The sequence below is a fragment of the Pocillopora verrucosa genome, chromosome 6 (genome assembly GCF_036669915.1).
Source record: "Pocillopora verrucosa isolate sample1 chromosome 6, ASM3666991v2, whole genome shotgun sequence".
Classification (NCBI taxonomy): domain Eukaryota; kingdom Metazoa; phylum Cnidaria; class Anthozoa; order Scleractinia; family Pocilloporidae; genus Pocillopora; species Pocillopora verrucosa.
This window is the reverse complement of record NC_089317.1, coordinates 511,951-539,364: the sequence shown is the minus strand read 5'-3', so window position 1 is coordinate 539,364 and position 27,414 is coordinate 511,951. Positions and strand designations below refer to the sequence as shown.

General features: G+C 38.8%; 4 protein-coding genes across 4 annotated transcripts; 1 reads left to right on the top strand and 3 right to left on the bottom strand.

Annotated features, from left to right (window-relative positions):
• Positions 1-7: 7 nt before the first annotated feature.
• LOC131792220 (intraflagellar transport protein 81 homolog) lies at positions 8-10,343 on the bottom strand. Its single transcript, XM_059109599.2, has 23 exons — positions 10,041-10,343; positions 9,569-9,638; positions 9,341-9,444; positions 7,432-7,612; positions 7,024-7,113; positions 6,662-6,727; positions 6,366-6,476; positions 5,972-6,056; positions 5,650-5,717; positions 5,406-5,501; positions 5,150-5,245; positions 4,811-4,873; positions 4,646-4,729; positions 4,097-4,159; positions 3,880-3,966; positions 3,289-3,417; positions 2,765-2,854; positions 2,578-2,664; positions 2,374-2,445; positions 1,849-1,934; positions 1,186-1,231; positions 1,027-1,098; positions 8-674 (listed from the first exon to the last, which is right to left on the bottom strand). The coding sequence occupies exons 1-23, from the start codon at positions 10,112-10,114 to the stop codon at positions 558-560; spliced, it is 2,037 nt and encodes a 678-aa protein (XP_058965582.2). The 5' UTR covers positions 10,115-10,343; the 3' UTR covers positions 8-557.
• Positions 10,344-10,526: 183 nt separating this feature from the next.
• On the top strand, positions 10,527-13,752 carry LOC131792219 (FUN14 domain-containing protein 1B). Its single transcript, XM_059109598.2, has 5 exons — positions 10,527-10,680; positions 11,068-11,209; positions 11,634-11,709; positions 12,607-12,756; positions 13,120-13,752. Exons 1-5 carry the CDS (start codon positions 10,671-10,673, stop codon positions 13,195-13,197), a joined length of 456 nt encoding a protein of 151 aa, XP_058965581.1. The 5' UTR covers positions 10,527-10,670; the 3' UTR covers positions 13,198-13,752.
• Positions 13,753-15,812: 2,060 nt separating this feature from the next.
• LOC136281639 (dual serine/threonine and tyrosine protein kinase-like) lies at positions 15,813-20,480 on the bottom strand. The gene is made up of 4 exons (XM_066168301.1): positions 19,696-20,480; positions 17,488-19,016; positions 16,973-17,210; positions 15,813-16,747 (listed from the first exon to the last, which is right to left on the bottom strand). The coding sequence occupies exons 1-4, from the start codon at positions 20,440-20,442 to the stop codon at positions 16,346-16,348; spliced, it is 2,916 nt and encodes a 971-aa protein (XP_066024398.1). The 5' UTR covers positions 20,443-20,480; the 3' UTR covers positions 15,813-16,345.
• A 1,465-nt stretch (positions 20,481-21,945) lies between these two features.
• LOC131792269 (dual serine/threonine and tyrosine protein kinase-like) lies at positions 21,946-26,535 on the bottom strand. The gene is made up of 4 exons (XM_059109647.2): positions 25,771-26,535; positions 23,615-25,086; positions 23,100-23,337; positions 21,946-22,874 (listed from the first exon to the last, which is right to left on the bottom strand). Exons 1-4 carry the CDS (start codon positions 26,515-26,517, stop codon positions 22,479-22,481), a joined length of 2,853 nt encoding a protein of 950 aa, XP_058965630.2. The 5' UTR covers positions 26,518-26,535; the 3' UTR covers positions 21,946-22,478.
• Between the last annotated feature and the right edge of the window lie 879 nt (positions 26,536-27,414).

Sequence of the window (27,414 nt, the reverse complement as noted above, 5' to 3'; positions counted from 1 at the left end):
TACTTTTATTTTTCCACACTACATCATTAAATAACTTCATATATATGCCATGCGACTTCTTATACCTGCCATGTAGGAAGGATGTCGAGTTTTTCCTGTAAGTGATGGACCATACAAAGATGCCCCGCTTGAGAGGGGTAACTTTCCACATGTAACACTAAGTCAAAGATTTGATACAATGCAATATTTGGATATTGCCAAAACGGAGTTTGAAGGGTCGACCGGTAGATTAAGGAAATATTAAGGTTGTTCAAGAGAAGAGTTATGTGAAATTTCTCAACAAAACTCTCCTTTTCTCTTCCGTTATCATGACCAAACGTATAAGGATTCTGAAGGGAAGTAGTCTTGTTCCTCTATGGTAGATGAATCCCTAGGGGTACCCCTAGGATGAAAGGGCACTGGGGCAGATCCTTACGGCAACGCATATGAAATGATAGATAAATTTACAAATTTACAGGTTGACGTCTTCAAAGAGTAGCGGAGTTGAAAAAAAACAATAAAAGAAGGTTTTTTTTTCTTGTGATGAAAAGCGAGGAGCAGCCAAACTTCTCTGCTTCCTAGAGAACCAACACGTTTTCTCCATCCAGGCCCTGCTGGTTTACGCCGCCATTTTGATTCTCCTGCTGTTGTTTTAACATACAGTTTCGTTTGCACTCCAACAGCTTTGCAAGGTCCTAACAAGACAGATGTAGGAAAACGAAACATTTAGCTGGTAGTATTCTGGACGTGGCCAGGCAACCGCGTTTTTTTTTTTCTTTTTAAAGCTGAAAGGTAGATTTTTCGAACTCTTAATTGTAAAACCAAGCACTCTCAACGTTGCAAGACATCGTCTCTCACAAACAGAAAAGCCTCATTTGTACCAAAGGAAGATCCCAATATGTTCTAATAGAAAAGATTTAAAGTTGAAACGTTTTATCGATGCCGGTCAGGGGGAATAATAGGACCAAAGATTGAAGTATTCCAAAGGGAAAGAAGCAACTCTTAACTCCCTACCGTACCCCTACTGGGAATGAGAAAAGTACTTACACTCCACATCTTCATCTGTTTCATATTCGGTGCCTGGCTCTCTCGGACAGATTTCTGTTTATCACGAAGACTCTGAAAAACAAATGCGAAATAATAAGCATGCGTTGATTTCACCTGGAAAAAAAACTGAAAATAACAGCTTATCGTTTTATTCAATACCTTTCCCAAGTTTTCTTGCTCTTGAATCTTCTTAGTAAACTGATCCCTAAAAACAAAAGGAAAGAGAAAAAAAATGAATTAAAAGAGATTCTCACAACTGTTAAAAGACTTATCGACTACAATTTTTTTCTCAGTGAATCACTAAATGCAAACCCTTTGAAAACCCATGATAACGAGTATTGATAACTGGAAAGTTTACCGGATTGTTACGTGTTACCTGCAAGTTTACCCGTTATCTGCAAGTTTACCCGTTATATGCAAGTTTGCCCGTTATCTGCAAGTTTACCCGTTATCTGCAAGTTTACCCGTTATTTGCAAGTTTATCCGTCATCTGCAAGTTTACCCGTTATATGCAAGTTTACCCGTTATATGCAAGTTTACCCGTTATATGCGAGTTTACCCGTTATATGCATATTTACCCGTTATCTGCTAGTTTACCCGTTACATTCAAGTTTACCCGTTATATGCAAGTTTACCTGTTATCTGCAAGTTTACCCGTTATCTGCAAGTTTACCCGTTATCTGCAAGTTTACCCGTTATCTGCAAGTTTACCCGTTATCTGCAAGTTTACCCGTTATCTGCAAGTTTACCCGTTATCTGCAAGGTTACCCGTGACGCGCGTTACAGCAAAATTTGCACGAAAAACAAAGATTACATCTTTACCTGAAAGATTTTTTGCGATCTGCAGTATCCGCCGAGCGGTAAGCCTTCAGTTCGTCATCGATTCGCCCCTGCTGCACTTCGAGTACCTAACGTTTAAAGAATAAAACAGTTTCATAAGGACATGGAACTAATTCCAAGTCTCTTCACTCACTGTAGCTCCCCGTTACCGCCGCTTTTCGATTGGTCACGCAATACTTGCAGAAATAAGTACAAATGCTAACTCTTATGGAGCTTACAGTCGAAATAGAGGTGCACCACTCTAGCTTTTATAAGATGTTATTGTCAGCTTTTCAGGTGAAAAAAAAGCTGTGCAAGACGAGGAGATGCCCTGAGATACAGTAAACAGATATTTTTGCAAATAACCGTCATGCGTGAAACTTGCGCGACCTCTGACACAGCTATCCACAATCCAACTGTCTATTCTCTCCTGTCCCCTCATCTCACACAAACTTATAATATAAAAGCCACTTTCGAACGTAACACGAAGCTAAAGCAGTAATCAAAGATCAACAAACCAGGACAAACCTTCAACATGCAATGTAAATAGTGATAACGTCCTTCCTCGTGGGTCAATTCCTCGCGCAGGGCTCGCACCTCCTGATGATGCAGAAAAAATTAATTACTTACAAAGCAGTATTTACAACACAAAACATATAAACCAGTACACAGGCAAAATGATTTGTCGCTGTGTAGTAATGAAAAGAAGAGGAATAAAAGCAATAAACTTACGTGCTCAAGTTTAGACAGATTGCTTTCCAGTCCTGCTGCTAAATTCTCATACGCTGCCCTCTTTTCTTCGTATTCGCCGGTCATCTCCTACCATAAGCAATGAAAGTCTCAGAAAAATAATAGAAAATTTTTCTCACTGTCAGTCAGCTACTGTCACGAGAATTAAGTCATTGTTCAGTCTCATTACCTGACATTTCTGCCTCATTGGTCTCAATTCTTTAATTACTGGAGCCAGAGCAGTCTTCTTGTCTGCAATTGTGGCATTTAACTGTCGAACCTGAGAAGGAAAAATTGCGACATGAATGAATTGCATACTTTGATACTTTTAAAAGCAGTACTCCCTGAATTTCAAGAAAAGTAGATACGAACAAATCTTTAAAGATAACTTCACAGATTGCATCTGTAAAATTTTGATTAAGAAAAGCTTTTGGAATTTGACGGAAGAAACAAGTTGCGGAAAACCAGTTCCAAACACAAGGTTTCTATAAGCTCCTTCTTCGTTTTCAAGAATTAACGCACAGGTCGAAGTTTAACCTTCTGTGGTAGTATAGATCGAGGTTGAGGACTTTCTAATCAACAATGGACGGCAAAAATTGAAACTCATGAAAAAAAATATGACTACTTTCCATCCCAAAATGGAAATTAATTCACTCTTCGGCTGATATGTCAGCTGTTGACAGAAGCACAGTACTGTGGCCTTCGTGTCCTCACCAGTTCAGATATGTCTTCCAGCGTTTTCCCTTTCTGTTCATCCAGCTCACTTTTCTTGGCAGAAACTTTTTCCAATTCCTCTTGAGTTTCATGGAAACCTGTCACACCCTTCTTGTTCTCTAAATTAGACTAAAGACGAGACAAAACAACCCACTTATTAAGGTGTCTTACAAGTTGGAGAGAGTACTCAGTTGCTATTTTAAATGCTCTAATTTTGTATGGGAAAAATTCAAAGTAGATTAATAGTCTGACAAAAGAGTGGCCCTCAAAGGGGAAAAAACTTTCCCGATTAGATATTTCAGAAAAGTAGTAATTTTCCTTCTTAAATAGTAAGAAAGACTAAGAACCCATCCACCATCAGAAGGAGTAACACCCCAACCCTCTCTTCCACCAAAAATACAACACTTCATGTGACTGCCTGTGCAGTAGAACGTAGAATATGCTTAAGCATAACAGATACCTAGTACTGTTACTGGACCTCTACATTAGGCATTTCTATTTAAGCCCGAATTAAAGCAATGCGCTTCTATTCCTGAGAGGGATGCTTTTAAAAGTTAGGAACAAAGTGCTCCCAAGTACAATAACACTTACCAATTGATGTTGAAATGTCTCATCCTTGCCTTTCAGTATTTCTTCTGTCCTAGCTAACACCCCATACTCTGCACGAAGTTCTGCCAACTGGTAATTCACAAATTTGACAAAAGATTATTTTAGAAAATATAAGCTCTGACTGATCCAAAATTATCAAAAGGTATTTTAAGGTTATATCAGTGAAGAAGGAATCACAGAGATTATATTTCACATGTACCTCTTGTCTTTTCTTTTTATAGACTGTGCTTTTCCCTCTCAGCTTGTTCACATATCTTTTGAACTACAATAAAAAAGGATATCACAATTGTCACTTCTCAATTCCTTATAAATTAGGTCAATTTTAAACCTCCTTTGGCTCAGTCATCTAAAATTTCCCTGCTCCCTCCCTATTTCCTCACCATTCTCCATCTCCCACCCAATACCCCTGCTTACTTTCCCTTCCCATTCCCTTCCTGTTCCCTGCCCCCCTCCTACCCCCTCCTCCCCTGATCCATCCTCATTACACCTCTCCATACCCCCTCCCTTACCAACCTTACCCCTTCTTACTTCTCTTCCAATTCCCTACCCATTCCTTCCCCTCTTCCCCTAGCCAATCCTAATTCCCCCTCCCAATCTCCTCTCCATTCTTCTCTGTTCCTCTTTATTCCCTTCACCATTCCCTCTTTCCTTCCATGGTCACATCCTCCTCTTCCAATTCCCTCTTCATTCATCTCCAGTCCCCTTCCCTCTTCCTTTTACCATAAAATTCTCCAGTCTTGTCACTAACCTCATCTCCTTTCAACACTTCTGATCCCTCACTTTCTTTCAATAACTCTTTCTTCTTCTGCAAATCACTTTCTGCATTACTCAGCTAAAATCAAACAAAAAGTTGGGGTTAGACAATTATAAATGTTTGACTGTGTCACAAAGCAAAAATTCACCAGCATCTCACCTCATCCATGGCTTCTTGAAGCTTTTCAGCAACAGCCTCTTTCTTTCGTCCAATAATTGAAGCCTTAAGGACAAAATGTTATCTCATAAATAAAAGAATCCATGCAATCTTACAAATATTTAGTTCAAGTATTTCTCTGGTTGAACACTGGTATAGCACTTAACTAATATATTAACATTTGTCAATGCAAAACTGGCATAATGTTCTTTCTTACAAATGCATTAATGTTACCCAAAGATCCCACGATTAAATTTTTTCCTTGAATCTGATGACACTAAACAAACCATAACAACTATAAGATAGTGAAGTTTGGAGGATTTTTCAAAAGAAATAACTTACTTGCTGCCTGAAGAGAGACAACTTGTCATCAATAGGATCATTCCTCACCATTCTCTTTTCAATCAGTGTGTTAATTTCTGCTGAGAGTTGTTTAATCTGATGTATATATAAAAAAAATGAAACAACACAATCAGACACAACATTAAACATTTTGTTTCACATTTGAAGAGTGTCTGAGTAATAATAATAATAATAATGGAGTTCTCTGTCATCTTCAAGTATCTTATTAAATAAAACCAAATTATTTTCCTCTGACCCTTTTGTTGAGTTCATCCAAATCAGCCTGACCCATAGCTGGTTCATCTGCCACTTTTTGTAAATCCTGAGCATACTTCTTTTTTCCTTCCAATTCCTTGTGATTCAAATAAAATATATCACACATCAGTCTGAAACCAATTCAAGTTAGCACCTTGATGACCTTACTCCATATCCTAAATATTACAATAGATAAAAAAACAGTTACAGTGTTTTTCCTTAGCAGATTTGTGGCTGACCATTACCTTGGGCAGTTTTTCTTGGCAGAGATAAGCATTAACTTTGTTCTCCTCTTCTAGTCTCTTAATCAGATCTACAAGTTAAAATGTAAGACTGCATATAAAAGAATCATGATGAAAATTCATCACAAAACTGAGCCAAACTCTCGCCTGGTGATGAAATACTTCATAATTGTTAATTCCATGCAAAACTTAAAATATAAAACACCTCAATTTTAAATTTTCAATCAATATCTATTAAGTTTCCCATTTCAATTCAGTGTCAACTAAGGATGAATACAGAATATCATCAATCAAATTCAGATAAGAGCTTCAAAATGTTCATTACCTGCCCCAGTTGTGCCAACACCCTGAGTCCTCATATCTTTTAACTGTTGTTGCATACGCTGATAACGTTGGTCTGAGTGCAGATACTGTTGAATGTTTTACAAAATGTTTAAATTAGACTTTACTCATGAGATTACAAAAATAGATGTAAGTGTTAAGAGTGACACCCCTGTACCAGTATAATATCCCAACTATATTAGCTGTGATCACCAATAATCACTGTCAAATGGTTCATTACATGTAGCACATGCCTTGAGTCAGGTATCTTTAAAGTGGGAGCAATATTAGCAAATTTTAAAAAATCTTTTCACTAAATATTAGGCTTGAAACATGCAAGACACATATCATCAATCCAATATTTTAATGCACTTATTTTCCCTAAGACAACTGATTACCTGGTTCTTCTGCTCCAACTTCTGTTGACCAAGTGAGTGTTCCTTTTCTCTCTCAACTCGCAAATTTCGTGCAGCAAGTAACATCTTGTCATAGTTCCGCACATTCTCCACCTAAAATGAGATAAGCTCTGTGTTGAAACTTCCCTTAGTTTTAAGAATTTACAAATGAAACAAGCCAATTATTTAAGAGAGAAGTGATAAGTGATTTGCAAACCACTGACCTATCTGTGTGATTGTGTAAAAACACAGTAAAATAGGAAACAGAACATACATCAGTTGTGGTAATTGGGTTTTACCTTTTTTTGCATTCTGTCAATTCTCTTCTGCAGTTGTTCTTTTTCATCCTCCATGTTTACTATGTCCTAAAAGTGAAAGAAATAATAAAAGTTATTCACTGCACACCAACTAAAATCATTTTAATGATGCTGACAGTAACTGCGACAATGATGATGATGATAATGAGATGGGAGACACAGAGCCCTTTATAACAAAATGAACTTTTGGGGGTACTTTTAATTAATGTATTTTAATAATTTAATTGATTTAATATTTTTCTTTCTCAAAGATATGAGCTCAACAGAGCTACTCTGATAATTTGAGTTGAATTAAAGTGTATGTATGTATGTAACAAACCTATAAGTTTTTGTACAGTACTGACCTTTTTTATTTCCCCAGTTGATAGACCAGATGTCCTGAGTTGTTCAACTGTCTTGTGGAGATCTTTGAACTGTTCCATCAGTTCTAAATACTGACATCAATAAAAAAATTCAGTGAAGATTTTAATGCTAGTGAACGTCGCACAGTAAGGTCAAACCAAATATCTTGTTTACTGTTATCTATCCATGGAGGGGACAATATATTGCAAAAAAGTGATTGCATATGTTGTAAAAAGTAAGTGTAGAAATGATGATGGTTAGTGATATCTGGTAGATCATTTGATTTGACCCACTACACAGAACTTGTTTAAAGAAATATTCATTATAAAGCCTCACTCAGCCTTTATAGAAGAGGGAGATGCTTACTGGTGCATTTCGCAAAAAAGAAATGTAAAAAAAATAATGCTTACATTCTCATTTAACTCATTTAACTCTTGATCTGCCAGTTGGTCTGGAGGAATCTCTAACTTTACCAAATATCTCGCAAGATAAGCTCTGGTCTTCAATTCTACCAGATTTTCAAAGAGCCATTGAAGAATGGGGTAAATAACCAACTTGTCACCTTGAATGAGCCCATTACGAAAGGCATTCCTGTGTGGTTTTTAGAGAGAATAAGAGATGAATGATTTGTTATAAAGAAGTATGTTACAACTGCAGCAATTCAAGGTGATAGATCAGGGGCTACCACAAAGAAGTAACTCTGGTTTCTATTGGTAAAAATGAATGCCAAGGAAAACTCAGCATTGCTAATTCTCTTGACAACAAATAAGAAATGTTATTATTGAAATTGGTTGACTTTCTTGTCACACTCAATGTCTAGAATCTGAAGAGCTTCTACATTCGTCAAAGCCAAGGATTGTCATTTTGCTAGCCTTAGGTTTATCTACAGTGATAAGTATAGGTTAACCCTTAACTCCCATGTAAGACTCAAGTGAGTAAGCTGTAAGACTACATCAGTTATTGACTAACATCAAAGACAGAGACGAACCAAGGAACAGACAAGGAGCAGTATATAAGATCAATTGCTCCGACTGTCATGCCTCCTACATCGGTGAGACTGGCAGGAACCTCGCAACCAGACTGACTGAACACAAACGAGCGACGAGGAAAGGCAATGTCAACAATCACATTGCTGAACATCACCGACTAACGAACCACACTATTGACTGGGACTCTGTGCAATGCCTAACCTACAGCACCAACTACTTTCAACAACTGACCCTGGAAAGCTGGTTTACTAACTTGGAACAGACTCCCCTCAACAGGTGTCAACCACTACTGGCACCATACAAACAACTCATCCACAACATTAACATTACAAAAGAACCAAACAGAACGACCTAACTTCACTAACGGACCCAAACCGACCAATCACGACTGACCTACACCACTTGAGTCTTACAGCCAATAACATCACGGCAAAACTGAACAATCAGTGTACACAAACCGGACTAAGTACATTCGACTGACAACAACCTTTCACTTGACTCTGATGATGACTTCCACTCAGGTTGTCGAAACGTCAGTCACCACTTCCGACAACAGTCCTTCTCAGGACTACACACACCCGGACGATCAAACTACACTATTACAACACAAGAACTGTATGGTAGACAGTAAGGAGAATTAAATTATTAAATGCCTTAAAATCCTTATAGATAGTGATTTGAAATTTAAAAAGGATAAAAATCATTTCATGCTTTAATTCCCATGAGCAACTAAGACAATTTTTCCTTAGAATAATGTACATGAAAAAATTATGCACTTTTGATTGGCTGAAAACAAGTCTATTTTTATTATTATTATTATTATTATTATTGTTATTATTATCATTTATTATTATTATTATTATTATTTATTATTATCATTTATTATTATTATTTATTATTATTATTATTATTCTATTATCATGCAACATGCATGCAAAGTTGTAAAACAAGTGCAAATTACAAATTGCACCCACACTTTCAAAATTTTGTTTGTTTCGACTCGCTGTGATGTTTTTTCATGTACATGATTTTAACAAGTAATAACATGATTTTTCTTGCAATTTGGTGTTAGTAAACACTTGTAAATTTTCTTTTTACACCACTTGTGCTTATTAACACTGAATTACAGAAATCATGTTATTACCTATACCAACATTACAACAATATCAAGCAGACGAGATGAAAATAGAGAAAAATGTAAACTAGGGGATTCATCATCAGTAGTTGATCCAATACCAAATTCTCCAAACCAACATCATAAGAATTATATGGCAGACAGTAAGAATAATACTGAGGAGATCTTGGGGGTGAAAGGATTAATATCACTCACAAGCTTCCAGACTCTGTTTTTGGCTTGAATTTCAAGATTCTCAAAAATGTGAACATTCTTTTTGCCATTTGTTCTGGCTCTTCATCTCGAAGATCAATTTTGTGCTGTCGACAAACAAATAATAATAATCTTGAGCAATATTTCAATAAGAAAAACATAAAGGCATATTGTTAGAAAGTTTGCTGGGTAAAAATTTTTCTCAGCTAAAGAGGCTCATACATCACCAACCTGGGGATTTATTTCAGCAAAAACATCATTCAGTACTTGAAGCAACTGTAGTGGCTGCAGAGAATCAAAGCTGAAAGAAAATGAAAGTCCTATGGGTTAAAATTCAAGTTTGAATCAGGTACTTTCCCATTAGATAGATCCATCATAAACTCTGACAAGCCTGTTTTTTGGGGGGCTGATTCCAATTTAAGATATAAGTTGTGTTTCATATCTTTCCTTGCAATCACTGAAGTTGTCTTTTCCTCGGTTGAATGTTCGTAATCATAATATGAAAGACAATCAAATAGAAACAACACTGGTTTTAAAATGTGAAAACCAGAAAATTTTGTAAGGACATGTCGTCTGGAAAACTTAAATGGCTTAAAAATTACGAAGGCTAAATTTTGAAAATTATTACAAGGCTTAATTACTTGCCAACCACGCAGTGACATTATTATCGAAGCTGTTTTAGAAAGGAAAATTCAACGGTTACCTTATGAGGTTATAGTTCTTCTTGAAAGGTTCCTTGTTCAGCTCATCCACAATATATTTTAGTTGTTCACTCATGATGGCGGATGGATTTGCAAAGTTGAATGTTTGAAGATCGAACTTTCCTCTTTCAACACCGATTTATCACACGAAGAAGAATTTTTAAGCCATCAAGAAGCATTAACTCCACCCTCGTTCAATATTTAGCCGAAATAAAAACGAATATTACAGGATTTGATGAATTTTCTGCACAGATCAATAAATAAACATAGAAAATGTCGACTACCATGGAGACTTGGACACAATATGGCCGGTCGCTTTTACGTCATGTAAACCGAAGTCAAATAGGGACATTCTTTGTTTTCTTCGTAGGGCACTTTGGTTTTGTCAAACGAAACTGATAAAATCTGCGTTAAGATGAATTGTTGATTATTTTGACAAAGTTAATCGGGAAAACATTATTTTTCTAGTCGTTGAGTACCGTTCTAATTATTTTTAAACAACCAGGGAAAAACCGAAGGATAAAAGGCCCTTTTCAATGAGTACATTTCAGCACCTAATAGAGTCGTTCCTTCTTTGATGAACTTTGGCCCTAACATTTAGGTAATATTTCATCAGTATTTCGTCGCAGAAAATGTCGCAAAGTATGTTCCTCATCTTTATGGTTAAAAAGGCTTAATTTTCAGTGATCTGTTTAGTCATCCGTTAGTCTTAACGTTACTATTATCAGAACGTTCGAACAGCGAAACATCTCGGCGTTTGGATGTAAACAAATTAACCATCTCTGTATGCATGTCTTTGCGTGACTCTTGTGTTGGATAGACAATCTGAGACTCTCTTTTTTTTTAGTTGCAAACGAGTGAAAAAGTCAAGAAAATCTTGAAAGATATCAGATTTCTTTCTCACACAATTCGGATTCTACTTGGGACTGATCAAACTTCACACCTTCCTTCGGTTAAATTAAAATTTGTAGCAACACATAACAATATCATCAGAAATAACATTTGTACTTGCTATTTCTTGCTTTTCAGGTGATCACGAGGAGGATGAAAGTGAAGTTTATGAAGTGATCGAGACTCCGGGATCGAGAAATTTAGTAGAACAACTGATCACTATGGACTTAGCAGGGCGACCAGTTGTTCAACAAATTAGTATCGGGGGAATTTCGGGCTGGTATGTAGATTGCAGCTGGACGTCGATACTTGATTGCGTTTCATGTGATTCTTTAGATTCTGATGGACAAATTGTTTCATGTAAAGAATACTGAGCGTGACTGACTTAATGGCCTCATTCTAAAATGATTTCTCAGAAAAAAAGGCACATTTACTCATTATGTCGAATTAAGATAGCACCTCCATTCCCTGTATTGGAAAACTGCTGATGTAGTAATAAGCTTAATCAGCATTGTAGAAAGAAGGGTTTGAGTACAGTAACAAGAGAGAACATTTCATTATTGTGCTTTGTAATTTCCTTTATTTGTGTTCTTTGTTAAGCTCCTGATTAAGGAAGACTCTAATATGTGAATAGAAGCTTTCGAATTGTTACGTTTAAGAGCTGGTCATTGGCTCAAAGAGTGATTTCGTTCCTGTCATTGCAGGTTTGCTGGGTATGTGTGTAAAAGAGTTGGTAAACTAACACTGTCTGCCATTGGAGGAGGAATACTTCTAATACAGGTTTGCAAACTACTTTCATTGACAGAATTTGGAAAGCTGGTTTACTAACCTTTAACACACTTCCCTGAACTTCCCTAGAAACCGCTTGGACACAACAGTGACACAATATCAAAGAATCAAAAGTGATCTATCATGACTGACTTAAACTTTAAGAATTGTACAGCCAATTGTATTATAACTTAAACACTACAAGCAGGCTGCTTGGTCCAAGACCTATCATTGATTGCACTGGTAAACCCACAGTTATTTTATAAAAGCAATGGACTGCACTTTATATCAGTCTACCAGCATATCAACTCAATTTGGATCTTGGTAAAACACTAAAAAAGATTTTTTAACTACTCACCCACAGATTGTGATTTACAGACTTTTCTCGTGTTCTCAAACATCCTGTATAAGCCATTACACCAGTAAACAGAATCTGAGGTCTATTGCTTAATAAAACCTCAGAAGAACTGACCAGTCAGTTTTCAGGAACCAGATTTATAAAACATCCCTAACAACTCATCACTTGACTCTGGAAATAATTTCTATTTTGGTTGTCAAAACTCAGTCAAAACTCCTTTTTATAGCAACTCTGCTGGAATGATCAAACTTCACAATCAATTTATTATCTTAACTCTTTAACTCCCAGATCAAATTTGTAATTCTCCTTGCTGTCAACCATACAATTCTTACATTTGTTAGTTCAGAGAATTTAGTATTGGATCTACTAATTATCCCCAAATTGATATTTTTCTTTATTCCCATCACTTTTCTGGTTGATATTGTATTGATTTTGTAAGGAGAAATTCTCTCTTGGTCACTCATAGGAGTTAAAGGGTTCAGTGTAATCACACAATATTAACCAGCAGTTCAGCTATGATAAAAATTAACTCTTTCCTTTTACCTTTGTAGGTTGCTCACAGAGCTGGTTACATCAACATTAACTGGAAGAGAATGGAAAAGGATGTAGATAAGATTACTACAAAGGTTAAAAAGGAAGTAAAAAAGATGAAACAAAATGAGGAAGAAATTGAAAAGGGAGTTATTGCTCTCGCAAACAGGGTATGAAAAAAATCCTAAAGTTGAAATTTTATTTATTTCGAACTTAATTTTTTGTGGTTGGTGTTTTCAATTTTTTTTCTGCATTTGACAATTAGATCAATTCTCTATAGCCCTTTGGTGAACTCTACCTAATAATATGACGGCAAAACTGTTTAAAAATTTTGTGATAGTCTTATGAATGCATCAGTATTCAAAGGGAAGGTTAAGAGAGGTGATAAAAATATCGGATGAGCCTTTACCCTTTAACTCCCATGAGTGACGAAGCCAGAATTTCTCCTTACAATATCAATACAATATCAGTCAGATAAGTGCTTAAATTCTTAAACAAATGGTTCTCATTATTCAAACTATTTTTCTTTTCAGGGCTACAGATATGTAAAACGGAATACAGCTGCAGCAACAGGCTTTGCTGGTGGTTTTCTCCTTGGCTTGACTTTATAATTAGTGGTACTCAAAACAAAAGCTTGTGTTAAACACGAAATTATTCTCTACAGCTTGAACGTCAAACTAGTATATCACTGTCCTTAGTCATTGTGCATGAACAGTGCATAAATTAACTGAAACAGTATTTTGGTTGAAGTAACTTAAAAATAATTTTTTAAAATATTACTAATGACTTTTTCATAAATTCTCAAAAAGTCTTGTTCAACTTCAGGTAAAAACTGTTAACCTTTCACCCTTGAGAGTGATAAGCATCTAATGTCTTCTACCAGTATCACCCCTAAATCAAACATTAAGGTCATGAGAATAAAGGAAATAATCGCAAGGTCAAGAAGCTATTGATTATTAAGCAAATTCTCCTTGTCAGGACAATGGAAAACATATAGAGAACAGTGTGGAGACCTTGGGAACTGACATTTGGTGAAATGGGTTAAGGAACAGTAAAGGATTTTTAAGTACACAGCATAAAATATGACCTGTGTATGTAGAAATTTTGTTTTATTATGATATCACAAACTGCTTAAATTATTCAATAAAGTTACTGTCTTCAAGTCAGCTGCAATGTGCATAAACAGACTTCAAAAACTTCTGTAAGTCAACTCTTATCTGCTGATTTTCTTGCTGGCTGACAGTGCAGAGATCAACTTATTTCAGCCTATGTAGGTGCCTCACTTGTTTACTCTTGCTCTCTGGGTGAAGTCCTTCACTACCTCTCTCTGTTCATTACTTTTTGCTGCTCAAGTTCTGTTTGAAGCCCAAGCACAGTTCAGTGTTTATGGCTGAAATCTTTTGACAACATTTCTTCATGTTGTTAATCACATGTTGGCACCTGTCCTCTTGATAATTAAATTCTTGGTGGAAAATACAGAAGATATGAAATAATAATTATTATCAAAGTGATTCCTATCATATTTTAGGCAGGGTTTAATTTTGATAAAGGATTTGAATTGCTTCAAGTTGGTTCTAACATCTCCATCCTCCAACTCACACCTAACCCATTCCCCCTCCCCCCCACATCCAATCTGTACTGCCCCATCAGTTCACATTTTCTAAGTTGATTTGATCGTGTCTTCTGATCATTCAGAGAAGCCCTGAGAAGGACTATTGTCACTAGTAGTGAATTTTCGTCATCCTTAACAGAATTCATCACCAAAGTCACGTACTATTACTGACAAAGTCCTTCCTTGTTCAGGACTACTATTATTTGGACGATCAGAATATCAAATGTCACTCCTGGGTTCAAATCAGTTGTACTGTATAAAGATGAGTACATATACAAATATTCATGGTTGGCATTGATGCTTGTGTGAAAAAAAGAAAAGACAAATTTTGGTGGCCGAAGTAATTTCATGAGCTTGGAACAATAGCAATAAGAAGACTTGGACCTCTTTAAATTACCTAGCCATGAACTGCTGGTCCATGTGTGATTAGCCTTAAGAATAATTTCGCACCTCGTAATTATACGAGATTGCCTTGCAAACAGTTCTGGATAGATTGACCACAAGTTTGTTATTTTACTTCATTATTTTTTGTAACTTAATAGTTCATTTCGTAAAGTTCTTTAAGTTGTAGGTGGTTTTTAGGTGGCTTTAGGTTGTAACATGTTTTAGTACTTACCATGGGCATGTAATGCAAAGTTAAATGCTGTTACCACTTTGTAGTTTGTGATAGAAATCTGTTCTTTGTTTCTCAACCACATCACCTAATTTCTTTTTTTTTTATGTTTTCATTGAGGCCTTGCTGTAGACAAGCAAGTTTATGAAATCAACTGGTAGCCTCTGAAATGTTATGAAGTGTTCTGATGATGATGATGATTGCAATTTAAAGGCCACCCTCTCATCAGGTTACAAAGTTGACAAAATATGCCATCATAATTATTGTTTTTTTTTTATTCTTTTGGATCTACTACCCCTGGTGGGCTTTAGGGAAGCTGTATACTATACTCTGTTTCCCGACTTTTCAACTGGAATAACAAACCGCCTTTAAAAGGACAATGGGAGTTAATTCATAGAACAAAACAGAAGTGGAACCTCAAAAAAATGTGTGCTGGATATACCGTATACCTTGAATAGGCGCTCTTACCCAAGGCACAATGTTATGCAAGTACCCCTTCGAATTAGAGTTGCTCATTCCTCACTTTCTACTGTGGGGTTACAAGGAAAACCTGCTTCTAATGCCACTTTATTTATGACTTTTTAAGCTTTAACAACAGCACCTCCAGTTATTTCTATCTCCTTATGCATGCAATGTTCTTTATATGCTTTTTCAGTGATTTTAGTTTTTTTCCTGTTTCTGCGCTCACTCAGTAAGGGACCCCCTTTCAATAAGCCCCCCCTCTATTTAGCCGGGCGAGCGCTCATTCGATGAAATTGGTAACTGGTTCAGTTGTGGTAGACTATCAGGAGAAGCCCCCACTTTCCCGTCTGTGCCTCTACTTAGAGAAACTACAGTACAAGTGCCGTGTTTTTGAAGCAGGCGTGTGATCGATCGTCAGCTGTAATGTGTCGCCCGAAGGGTACTAAATCGGTTAGAGGGCATCACACTTCCAGCTCGAAGGTTCCAACTTTACAAGTTGTTGTGTCGTCTAGACTGAGTCAAGTTACTCCTTTCATTGCTATTGCTCAACTGAATTTTATTAAAGAATCAACAAGCTTTATTCACAATACAATACTAGGAATCAGTAATACTACTTTTACATAGGAATGTACTTTTACAATCATGTACCGATCGTGTCTTACAGGATATAGCGTGACTATAGTAACGCTTAGGTAACGCAATACACTACACAAGTAATTTATTACAAACTCTTTACTAAGGGCTAATACAAAATTTAGTCACAAGATTAGCACAACATTACTGGAGAAGTCGTGTAATCAAAGGCACGAACTAAGTTCCTTATTCGTAGTGCGCATATTGGTGACGTATGCATGTTTTCTAAGTATGCCAGGGGTGAGGGGTGGGGGGGGGATTCCCGTTTTTTCGGTACAATATGGCTCAGCGTCAGCTGAGCAGATGGTAGAGTTGCTTTCGTTTATACCGAGGCACGGTTCGCGTTATCAGTGCTTAGTCTCGTTTCTTGTACAAATAAAAAAGATGAATTAAGTTTTTTTTTTAATAGATGCAGAATCAATTATGCCCCATACGGCTACTACTGATCCCGCATCTCCGCTACGAACGCTTCCAAGTCCCTAACCACGATGTCGAATGATGGCCTTGCTTCGGGATCCTGATTCCAGCACCTTTCCATGAGTTGCCAGCATTGTTCTGGAAACACGTCCAATCTCTCTGGTGTCTTGTTGTCACATGCATTCATCACGAGCACAACCAGAGGGTTAAAGTGGCGGTGTATATTCTTTGGTAGGTTGCCCTGGCCTTCGCACACTCGCCAGAGCAACATGCCGAACGCGTACACATCAATGGATTTGTCGTACTGTTGTTTCATCATTTCGGGCGCCATATTGAGAGGAGTACCAACCAACGAGTTATTGATGAGACCCTCGGGTTTACAGAGACCCAGATCTGTTAACTTGGCGTTGTTTTTCTCGTCCAACTGAAAGGAGAGAAAAGGATAAAATCGAATTTGCTGGTCCAAAAATGTATTGTACCACTTATATGCTGTATAAATTCAGAATACTATTATTTCTAAGTCCCCTTTTGGTTCAATAATCGGCTCCTCTTATGGAACTCTTCATAAGGAAAGCCTTACATAGTAAACACCCACCACAGCCCCATTTATTTTACAATCAAGGCTAACAGGCAGTCTGACGGTACTCACCAAGACGTTTTGCATTTTAACATCGCGATGGATCAGCTCCTCTCCGTGAAGATACTGCAAGGCTTTGGCAACGCCAAGAGCTATCTCAAGCCTCTTTCTCAGGGAGGGTATACCCGCTAAGCCATCATGAAGATCGCATCTCATTCGCTCCGAGACAAGTTGCACAGAAAGGCCACGAGTTGGGTTGGACTCCACTACGGTGCACATAACTGGTAGAATGTTCGGATGGTGGAGAGCTCTTAAACCAAGAAGTTCATTTTAGTAAATTGTTGGAATAAGAAAAGACGAGGGCTTGAATAGCTTTCAAGAATTTCCTTAATCCTACGAGTGTTCAGATAAACCCCTGTGAACATGGAAAAAAGGAATCCCATTTGCCCTTCAGAAATGATTTCTCAAAATACGGGCGAATCTGTATCGATAACTCCAAACGAACCCATCGACCAATGAGACCGCGCGTTGTTTCGCACCTATTTCAAAACGTTACGTTACTTTACCATCTTGATATTGCACATTACCTGGTATTATGAAGTTCCAGGGTCAAGTCCTTGAGCACCTCCTCTGAAGCGACACTTACCACCTTAACAACACAGGGCCTTCCTTCTGGAGTTTTAATGTTGTCACAGGCGAAGACCTCGCCCTGTGCCCCAGTCCCAATGCGCTCTCCTTTAGCTGGAAATCCAAACTTGAACCTGTCCATGACACCATATGCCAGCATCTCAAGAAATGCAAGACTGGGAGCAGAGCCAAGAACAATTTCCCTTTGCATATCCTTGATGGTCTGTCCGCGATCGAACAGTCCTTGGACTTTTTCTATTTCACCGGTGAACTCTTTATGACATTTACAAAAGTGCTGTTTCAAGCTGGTGGTGATTGTCTGAGCCATGTCAGATGGATCTACTTTCGCGAGGACATCTGAAGCAACATTTGTCTTCCATTTCTTCGAACCAACAGGAACCTTTCTCCTGATGGCCTCGGGAAATGTGTCGATCGGATTCCTCATCAGCTTGAAACACCACCCGATTGATTTCTTTAGGAAACGGGAAAAAGCTCTTTGGCGTTGTGAAAACGTGATTTGAGCTTCATAAGAAGAAACAAGGCTTTTGCCAAGAGCGATTGCTGCCGATGGAATTTCATTATCTCTGGTAATTTCTCTTTGAATTTGTTCTACGTCGTCTTTGAGGTGAACAAGGAACAGATCTCTGGAGCGGAAAATCATTGTTAACGTTTGATTGATCTCTCCCTGGAGTTTGTTGACCACCATCCGCGCAATCTGGTCCCGACAGCAAGTCACAGCTGCTTTCTCTTTTACATGGCCACTTGACGGAATGGAAAATTCGGTCAAAACGTATTCAAAATCTCCTGCCTCTTTTAGGATGTCATCTCTAGCTCCAATTATGGCATCACTGAGCAGTTCTTGTATAGATATCGCCAGCTTTTCGTCCTGCAGATCGCGGATTACGTTCTCGTGAACTTGCTGTTCCTGGCGCAAAAGTGTTTCCAACGTCTTCAATATTTGCTTCTTTCCACTTTTCAAGACGTTGGCTTTCTGAATGAAGAAATCCAGGCATCTGGATAGAACACGCACGAGGGTTTTGCACCCACACTCGATCCTTGCACGAAGAGATTCTTCAGCGAACTTTTTCAAGCTAATTTGAAATCTCTCAAAGGCTTCCGTGTAATCCGTAAACTCCTCTAAAGAAGCTTTGGGATTTTTCTTCTTCATAGCGTGGTACTTCTTAATGCGCCAAGCTGACAACCCATGGAATTGCTCGTTTTGATTCATGGGCTGTTGAGAAGAAAAATGGCCGTTTTTGACAAGCCGCTCGTACACCCTTGTCTTCTTTCTTTCCTGTACTTCTCTTTCCTTCTCTCGCATTTTCCGTGCCTTCGCTGATGCTGCATGACGGCTTGATTCATCGTCCTCGTCTGATTCGTCGTCCTCATCTGACGATTCGGTACGATCTTCTGGTTCCAGTTTGCTAACAACGAAAAAAATCGATGAATCGGTCCCTGCGGGTGTCATTTCATTCAGGACCTCTCTATCCTGGCAAGGAGACAAATAACAATTGGTATTAATTGACGATATATAAGACTGTGTAAAGAAAAATCACTATCAACTATTAGATCTTTTTCACGCATAGAAATAGAGAGCGAATAATCTAATCGTTTTATTATAAATCTGCTAATTATTCAAAACTTTATAACAAAACAAGCTCAAATAGTTAATTTACCTTGTTTACAATCCCACAATGTTACTAGTAAGCCACTCACTTTACTCATTATATCAGGCGAATAGCGTAGCCAATCAGATTGCAGCAATTGGATTTAGCAACCCACGGCAATCACTGTCGACCGCACCTGCGGACGACAGTGATTGCCTTGGGTTGCCAATTCCGAATGCCGAATTTATTTCGTAATAAATGCAACAGCAAGCAAACCAGAGTAAAAGCTATGCTGATGTTGTGGTGTATACGTTCTTGTCGTTGCACGGCGTTTTCGTGTAAATTTAAACCACGACTGTTTAATTTCGAAAAGAGCAAACTTTTGCCTTGATAAGCTTCGTATTTACAAACTACTCTAATCCAATTACTGATTCATGACTCAATATTTAAAGGACACAGTCCAAGTGACTCACAGAACATGGCACTTGGTATAGTTTCGATCTTAATACAACCCGGAAATACCAATCGAGGAATCGATCGTGTTAACAACAAAAACCTTACCTGCTCAGTAAAGAGATCATGTCCATCCACCACGTAAATAACAAACGCCTGGGGATTTTCCAGCTGCTTTCTTACCAAGTTGTCCAGCGCTTTATTTTCATTTCTTCCAGGGGAGTCAATGATGGTTACACCACACTTCAAGAACTCGATATTTAAACCGGTCTCCACGATCGCCCCCACCTTACTAGGGTCACCACGATCCTCTGATTTGAGCTCGATCTTCTTTCGAGGGATTATGTTTCCATCCTTGCCTTTCATCTTTATCTCTTCCAAGGTTTTACCGTCTATGTCAACCAGGCGACAATAAGGCTCCTCGGCGTGGCAAACGCGAACAATTCTCGCGGTGCTCGGTTGATCTGATGTAGGAAGCGCTTTACAACCTAGGAGCTCGTTGATTATGGAGCTTTTTCCGCAGTTGGTTTGCCCGACAAAAATGAGTGCCGGCTCCTGATCAAACAAATCGGTAACTTTCTTCTTCTCCTTGGCTGTGTAAAGCAGCTCAGCAAGGGCGTTATCGAACTCCAGATGAACATCCGCCATTGCCGCTGTTTGAACCATTACTCGAACTTCGTCTGGAGAAGCTTGCACGGCTGAGGCTTTGTAGCGAAGTTCTTCTGCAATATCTGCAGCACCTTTATCGGAAAGCTTTCGAACGATTTCACCGAAGTATTCTACTGTGTCATCGTGAACTTTTTTCAGCACAGCCTTGCTTTTCTTGAAATCCTCGAACACGTCTTGAAGCGCCATGGCTCGACGACTCGACGAGATTGATCGATCACTTTAGATGAAATATTAAAAATCTGGTACGGACTCGTGTATGATAGAAGACTGGAGCACACCGTCCGCAGTGTCTTGCTATACCAATCCTCATTGTTACATCATGTTATAACTAATGTTATGACATGATTTAAAAACTCTCAATTTTCCATCAGAAGATTTCCTTATTAAGTTCGAACGTTACTCGTTGGATCTTACTAAAGGTCCCCAGGTTGACAACAGCGCAAGCGATTCAAAACGAAAATGACAGACCTATCAAAAATAATCTGGGAAGTTGGCTATCCAGTATTTCCCGTCAACGATCTATTACAGTTACAGTTAGCTTGAAAGTTCTTGCTCTTTTCATCTCGTCTTGGGCGGCTGCGAGGGCCGACAGTATTGGTTGAATTAGATGAAAATTGAGTTCAATTCTGCTAGTGAATCCCCTGCTCTGACTGGTAAAATTGATATAAAAGAAAAACAGGAAAAACAAACAAAAACAAACAAAAACAAAAAGAAAGAGCAAAGACAAAAACAAAAAGACAAGTTGCTGATGATAGCAAAGTTGTGTACAAAGAAACATTTATAATGAAGGGGAAGCTCAATGAAAAACGAAATCCGTACCAGGAAATTCCGAGTCCACTCCAATCTTCCCTTGCATGTCTGGATGTCACGAGACATGTTATTATTGTCTAGTTTTTGCGAGAATCTGAATGAACCAGGAATCATAGTGAATTCTAGAAATAAGCGTGGTTTGTCGTGCTCGTCTGTACAGTATCAAGTCCCTTTGCAAACCTTTATACTGAATGAGATCCAGCCTGATCGTCACTGTGAAGAAATGGCTTCCCGTGAGGGTGAGAAAATTGGAAATGTTGATTTGAAGTGGTTCATGTTTTCAGAATTACGAAAGTCTGCAGTCTGGCCACTCTATTAACATGCAAGAGGAAATATATTTGCAACTGGTTGCGGAATGAGAGCCTAAACTAAGTAATACTTAAGCTTTGTAGGGGAGTTAAACGAAGCCAAACTTCATTAAGATTGAGCTAAGAGTACAACCGACATTTTAGTAAGAGAACCTTACCTACCTTCGGTACTTACTCTAAACTGTCACTGATCATGCAGACGAAAACCAAAAGTCACCAGCCTCTCTTTATTTCGTTTATGTATTATTAGAAGTTATGTTTCCATTACGAAAATCGTTCCCACAGTTAAGGCATTATATTCTTTGGAATAGTAACAAAAAATCAAACAGAACAAAACAGAAAATACAGAAGATATGAAATAATAATTATTATCAAACTGATTACTATCATATTTTGGATATGGTTTAATTTTGGGAAAGGATTTTAATTGCCTTAAGTCGGTTCTTACATCTCCATCCTCCAACCCACACCTAACCCAACCCTCCTCCCCCCCACATCGAAGGTTCCAACTTTACAAGTTGTTGTGTCGTCTAGACTCAGTCAAGTTACTCCTTTCATTGCTATTGCTCAACTGAATTTTATTAAAGAATCAACAAGCTTTATTCACAATACAATACTAGGAATCAGTAATACTACTTTTACATAGGAATGTACTTTTACAATCATGTACCGATCGTGTCTTTCAGGATATAGCGTGACTATAGTAACGCTTAGGTAACGCAATACACTACACAAGTAATTTATTACAAACTCTTTACTAAGGGCTAACAATACAAAATTTAGTCACAAGATTAGCACAACATTACTGGAGAAGTCGTGTAATCAAAGGCAATTGCGCAACTAAGTTCCTTATTCGTAGTGCGCATATTGGTGACGTATGCATGTTTTCTAAGTATGCCAGGGGTGAGGGGTGGGGGGGGGCATTCCCGTTTTTTCGGTACAATATGGCTCAGCGTCAGCTGAGCGGAAGGTAGAGTTGCTTTCGTTTATACCGAGGCACGGATCGCGTTATCAGTGCTTAGTCTCGTTTCTTGTACAAATAAAAAAGATGAATTAAGTTTTTTTTTTTAATAGATGCAGAATCAATTATGCCCCATATGGCTACTACTGATCCCGCATCTTCGCTAGGAACGCTTCCAGGTCCCTAACCACGATGTCGAATGATGGCCTTGCTTCGGGATCCTGATTCCAGCACCTTTCCATGAGTTGCCAGCATTGTTCTGGAAACACGTCCAATCTCTCTGGTGTCTTGTTGTCACATGCATTCATCACGAGCATGATCAGAGGGTTAAGGTGTATATTCTTTGGTAGGTTGCCCTGGCCTTCGCACACTCGCCAGAGCAACATACCGAACGCGTACACATCAATGGATTTGTCGTACTGTTGTTTCATCATTTCGGGCGCCATATTGAGAGGAGTACCAACCAACGAGTTATTGATGAGACCCTCGGGTTTACAGAGACCCATACCTGTTAACTTGGCGTTGTTTTTCTCGTCCAACTGAAAGGAGAGAAAAGGAGATAATCGAATTTCCTGGTCCAAAAATGTATTGTACCACTTATATGCTGTATAAATTCAGAATACTATTATTTCTAAGTCCCCTTTTGGTTCAATAATCGGCTCCTCTTATGGAACTCTTCATAAGCAAAGCCTTACATAGTAAACACCCACCACAGCCCCATTTATTTTACAATCAAGGCTAACAGGCAGTCTGACGGTACTCACCAAGACGTTTTGCATTTTAACATCACGATGGATCAGCTCCTCTCCGTGAAGATACTGTAAGGCTTTGGCAACGCCAAGAGCTATCTCAAGCCTCTTTCTCAGGGAGGGTATACCCGCTAAGCCATCATGAAGATCGCATCTCATTCGCTCCGAGACAAGTTGCACAGAAAGGCCACGAGTTGGGTTGGACTCCACTACGGTGCACATAACTGGTAGAATGTTCGGATGGTGGAGAGCTCTTAAACCAAGAAGTTCATTTCAGTAAATTGTTGGAATAAGAAAAGACGAGGGCTTGAATAGCTTTCAAGAATTTCCTTAATCCTCCGAGTGTTCAGATAAACCCCTGTCAACATGGAAAAAAGGAATCCCATTTGCCCTTAAGAAATGATTTCTCAAAATACGGGCGAATCTGTATCGATAACTCCAAACGAACCCATCGACCAATGAGACCGCGCGTTGTTTCGCACCTATTTCAAAACGTTACGTTACCTTACCATCTTGATATTGCACATTACCTGGTATTATGAAGTTCCAGGGTCAAGTCCTTGAGCACCTCCTCTGAAGCGACACTTACCACCTTAACAACACAGGGCCTTCCTTCTGGAGTTTTAATGTTGTCACAGGCGAAGACCTCGCCCTGTGCACCGGTCCCAATGCGTTCTCCTTTAGCTGGAAAACCAAACTTGAACCTGTCCATGACACCATATGCCAGCATCTCAAGAAGTGCAAGACTGGGAGCAAAGCCAAGAACAGTTTCCCTCTGCATATCCTTGATGGTCTGTCCGCGATCGAACAGTCCTTGGACTTTTTCTATTTCACCGGTGAACTCTTTATGGCATTTACAAAAGTGCTGTTTCAAGCTGGTGGTGATTGTCTTAGCCATGTCAGATGGATCTACTTTCGCGAGGACATCTGAAGCAACATTTGTCTTCCATTTCTTCGAGCCAACAGGAATCTCTCCCCTGATGGCCTTGGGAAGTGTGTCGATCGGATTCCAAAAAAAAGCTCTTTGGCGTTGTGAAAACGTGATTTGAGCTTCGTAAGAAGAAACAAGGCTTTTGCCAAGAGCGATTGCTGCCGATGGAAGTTCATTATCTCTGGTAATTTCTCTTTGAATTTTCTCTACGTCGTCTTTGAGGTGAACAAGGGACAGATCTCTGGAGCGGAAAATCATTATTAACGTTTGATTGATCTCTCCCTGGAGTTTGTTGACCACCATCCGCTCAATCTGGTCCTGACAGCAAGTCACAGCTGCTTTCTCTTTTACATGGCCACTTGACGGAATGGAAAATTCGGTCAAAACGTATTCAAAATCTCCTGCCTCTTTTAGGATGTCATCTCTAGCTCCAATTATGGCATCACTGAGCAGTTCTTGTATAGATATCGCCCGCTTTTCGTCCTGCAGATCGCGAATTACGTTCTCGTGAACTTGCTGTTCCTCGCGCAAAAGTCTTTCCAACGTCTTCAATATTTGCTTCTTTCCACTTTTCAAGAGGTTGGCTTTCTGAATGAAGAAATCCAGGCATCTGGATAGAACACGCACGAGGGTTTTGCACGCACACTCGACACTTGCACGAAGAGATTCTTCAGCGAACTTTTTCAAGCTATTTTGAAATCTCTCAAAGGCTTCCGTGTAATCCGTAAACTCCTCGAAAGAAGCTTTGGGATTTTTCTTCTTCATAGCGTGGTACTTCTTAATGCGCCAAGCTGACAACCCATGGAATTGCTCGTTTTGATTCATGGGCTGTTGAGAAGAAAAATGGCCGTTTTTGACAAGCCGCTCGTACACCCGTGTCTTCTTTCTTTCCTGTAATTCTCTTTCCTGCTCTCGCTCAGTTTTCCGCGTCTTCACTGATGCTGCATGACGGCTTGATTCACCGTCCTCATCTGATGATTCGGTACGATCTTCTGGTTCCACTTTGCTAACAACGAAAAAAAACGTTGAATCGGTCCCTGTGGATGTCATTTCATTCAGGACCTCTCTATCCTGGCAAGGAGACAAATAACAATTGGTATTAATTGATGATAAGACTGTGTAGAGAAAAATCACCATCAACTATTAGATCTTTTTCACGCACAGAAATAGAGGGCGAATAATCTAATCGTTTTATTATAAATTTGCTAATTATTCAAAACTTTATAACAAAACAAGCTCAAATAGTTATTTTACCTTGTTTACAATCCCACAATATTACTAGTAAGGCACTCTCTTTACTCATTATATAAGGCGAATAGCGTAGCCAATTAGATTGCAGCAATTGGATTTAGCAACCCACGGCAATCACTGTCGACCGCACCTGCGGACGACAGTGATTGCCTTGGGTTGCCAATTCCGAATGCCGAATTTATTTCGTAATAAATGCAACAGCAAGCAAACCAGAGTAAAAGCTATGCTGATGTTGTGGTGTATACGTTCTTGTCGTTGCACGGCGTTTTCGTGTAAATTTAAACCACGACTGTTTAATTTCGAAAAGAGCAAACTTTGCCTTGATAAGCTTCGTATTTACAAACTACTCTAATCGAATTACTGATTCATGACTCAATATTTAAAGGACACAGTCCAAGTGACTCACAGAACATGGCACTTGGTATAGTTTCGATCTTAATACAACCCGGAAATACTAATTGTAACCAATCGAGGAATCGATCGTGTTAACAACAAAAACCTTACCTGCTCAGTAAAGAGATGATGTCCATCCACCACGTAAATAACAAACGCCTGGAGATTTTCCAGCTGCTTTTTTACCAAGTTGTCCAGCGCTTTAGTTTCATTTCTTCCAGGGGAGTCAATGATGGTTACACCACACTTCAAGAACTCGATATTTAAACCGGTCTCCACGATCGCCCCCACTTTACTAGGGTCACCACGATCCTCTGATTTGAGCTCGATCTTCTTTCGAGGGATTATGTTTCCATCCTTGCCTTTCATCTTTATCTCTTCTAAGGTTTTACCATCTATGTCAACCAGGCGACAATAGGGCTCCTCGGCGTGGCAAACGCGAACAATTCTCGCGGTGCTCGGTCGATCTGATGTGGGAAGCGCTTTACAACCTAGGAGCTCGTTGATTATGGAGCTTTTTCCGCAGTTGGTTTGCCCGACAAAAATGAGTGCCGGCTCCTGATCAAACAAATCGGTAACTTTCTTCTTCTCCTTAGCTGTGTAAAGCAGCTCAGCAAGGGCGTTATCGAACTCCAGATGAACATCCGCCATTGCCGCTGTTTGAACCATTACTCGAACTTCGTCTGGAGAAGCTTGCACGGCTGAGGCTTTGTAGCGAAGTTCTTCTGAAATATCTGCAGTACCTTTATCGGAAAGCTTTCGAACGATTTCACCGAAGTATTCTACTGTGTCATGGTGAACTTTTTTCAGCACAGCCTTGCTTTTCTTGAAATCCTCGAACACGTCTTGAAGCGCCATGGCTCGACGACTCGACGAGATCGATCGATCACCTTATATGAAATTTTAAAAATCTGGTACGGACTCGTGTATGATAGAAGACTGGAGCACACCGTCCGCAGTGTCTTGCTATACCAATCCTCATTGTTACATCATGTTATAACAATTGTTATGACATGATTTAAAAACTCTCAATTTTCCATCAGAAGATTTCCTTATTAAGTTTGAACGTTACTCGTTGGATCTTACTAAAGGTCCCCAGGTTGACAACAGCGCAAGCGATTCAAAACGAAAATGACAGACCTATCAAAAATAATCTGGGAAGTTCTTGGCTATCCTGTATTTCCCGTCAACGATCCATTACAGTTACAGTTAGCTTGAAAGTTCTTGCTCTTTTCATCTCGTCTTGGGCGAGGGCCGACAGTATTGGTTGAATTAGATGAAAATTGAGTTCAATTATGCTAGTGAATCCCCTGCTCTGACTGGTAAAATTGATATAAAAGAAAAACAGGAAAAAAAAAACAAAAACAAAAAGAAAGAGCAAAGACAAAAACAAAAAGACAAGTTGCTGATGATAGCAAAGTTGTGTACAAAGAAAAATTTATAATGAAGGGGAAGGTCAATGAAAAAAGAAATCCGTACCAGAAAATTCCGAGTCCACTCCAATCTTCTCTTGCATGTCTGGATGTCACGAGACATGTTATTATTATTGTCTAGTTTTTTAGAGAATCTGAATAAATCAGGAATCAAAGTGAATTCTAGAAATAAGCCTGGTTTGTCGTGCTCGTCTGTACAGTATCAAGTCCCTTTGCAAACCTTTATACTGAATGAGATCCAGCCTTACCGTCACTGTGAAGAAATGGCTTCCCGTGAGGGTGAGAAAATTGGAAATGTTGATTTGAAGTGGTTCATGTTTTC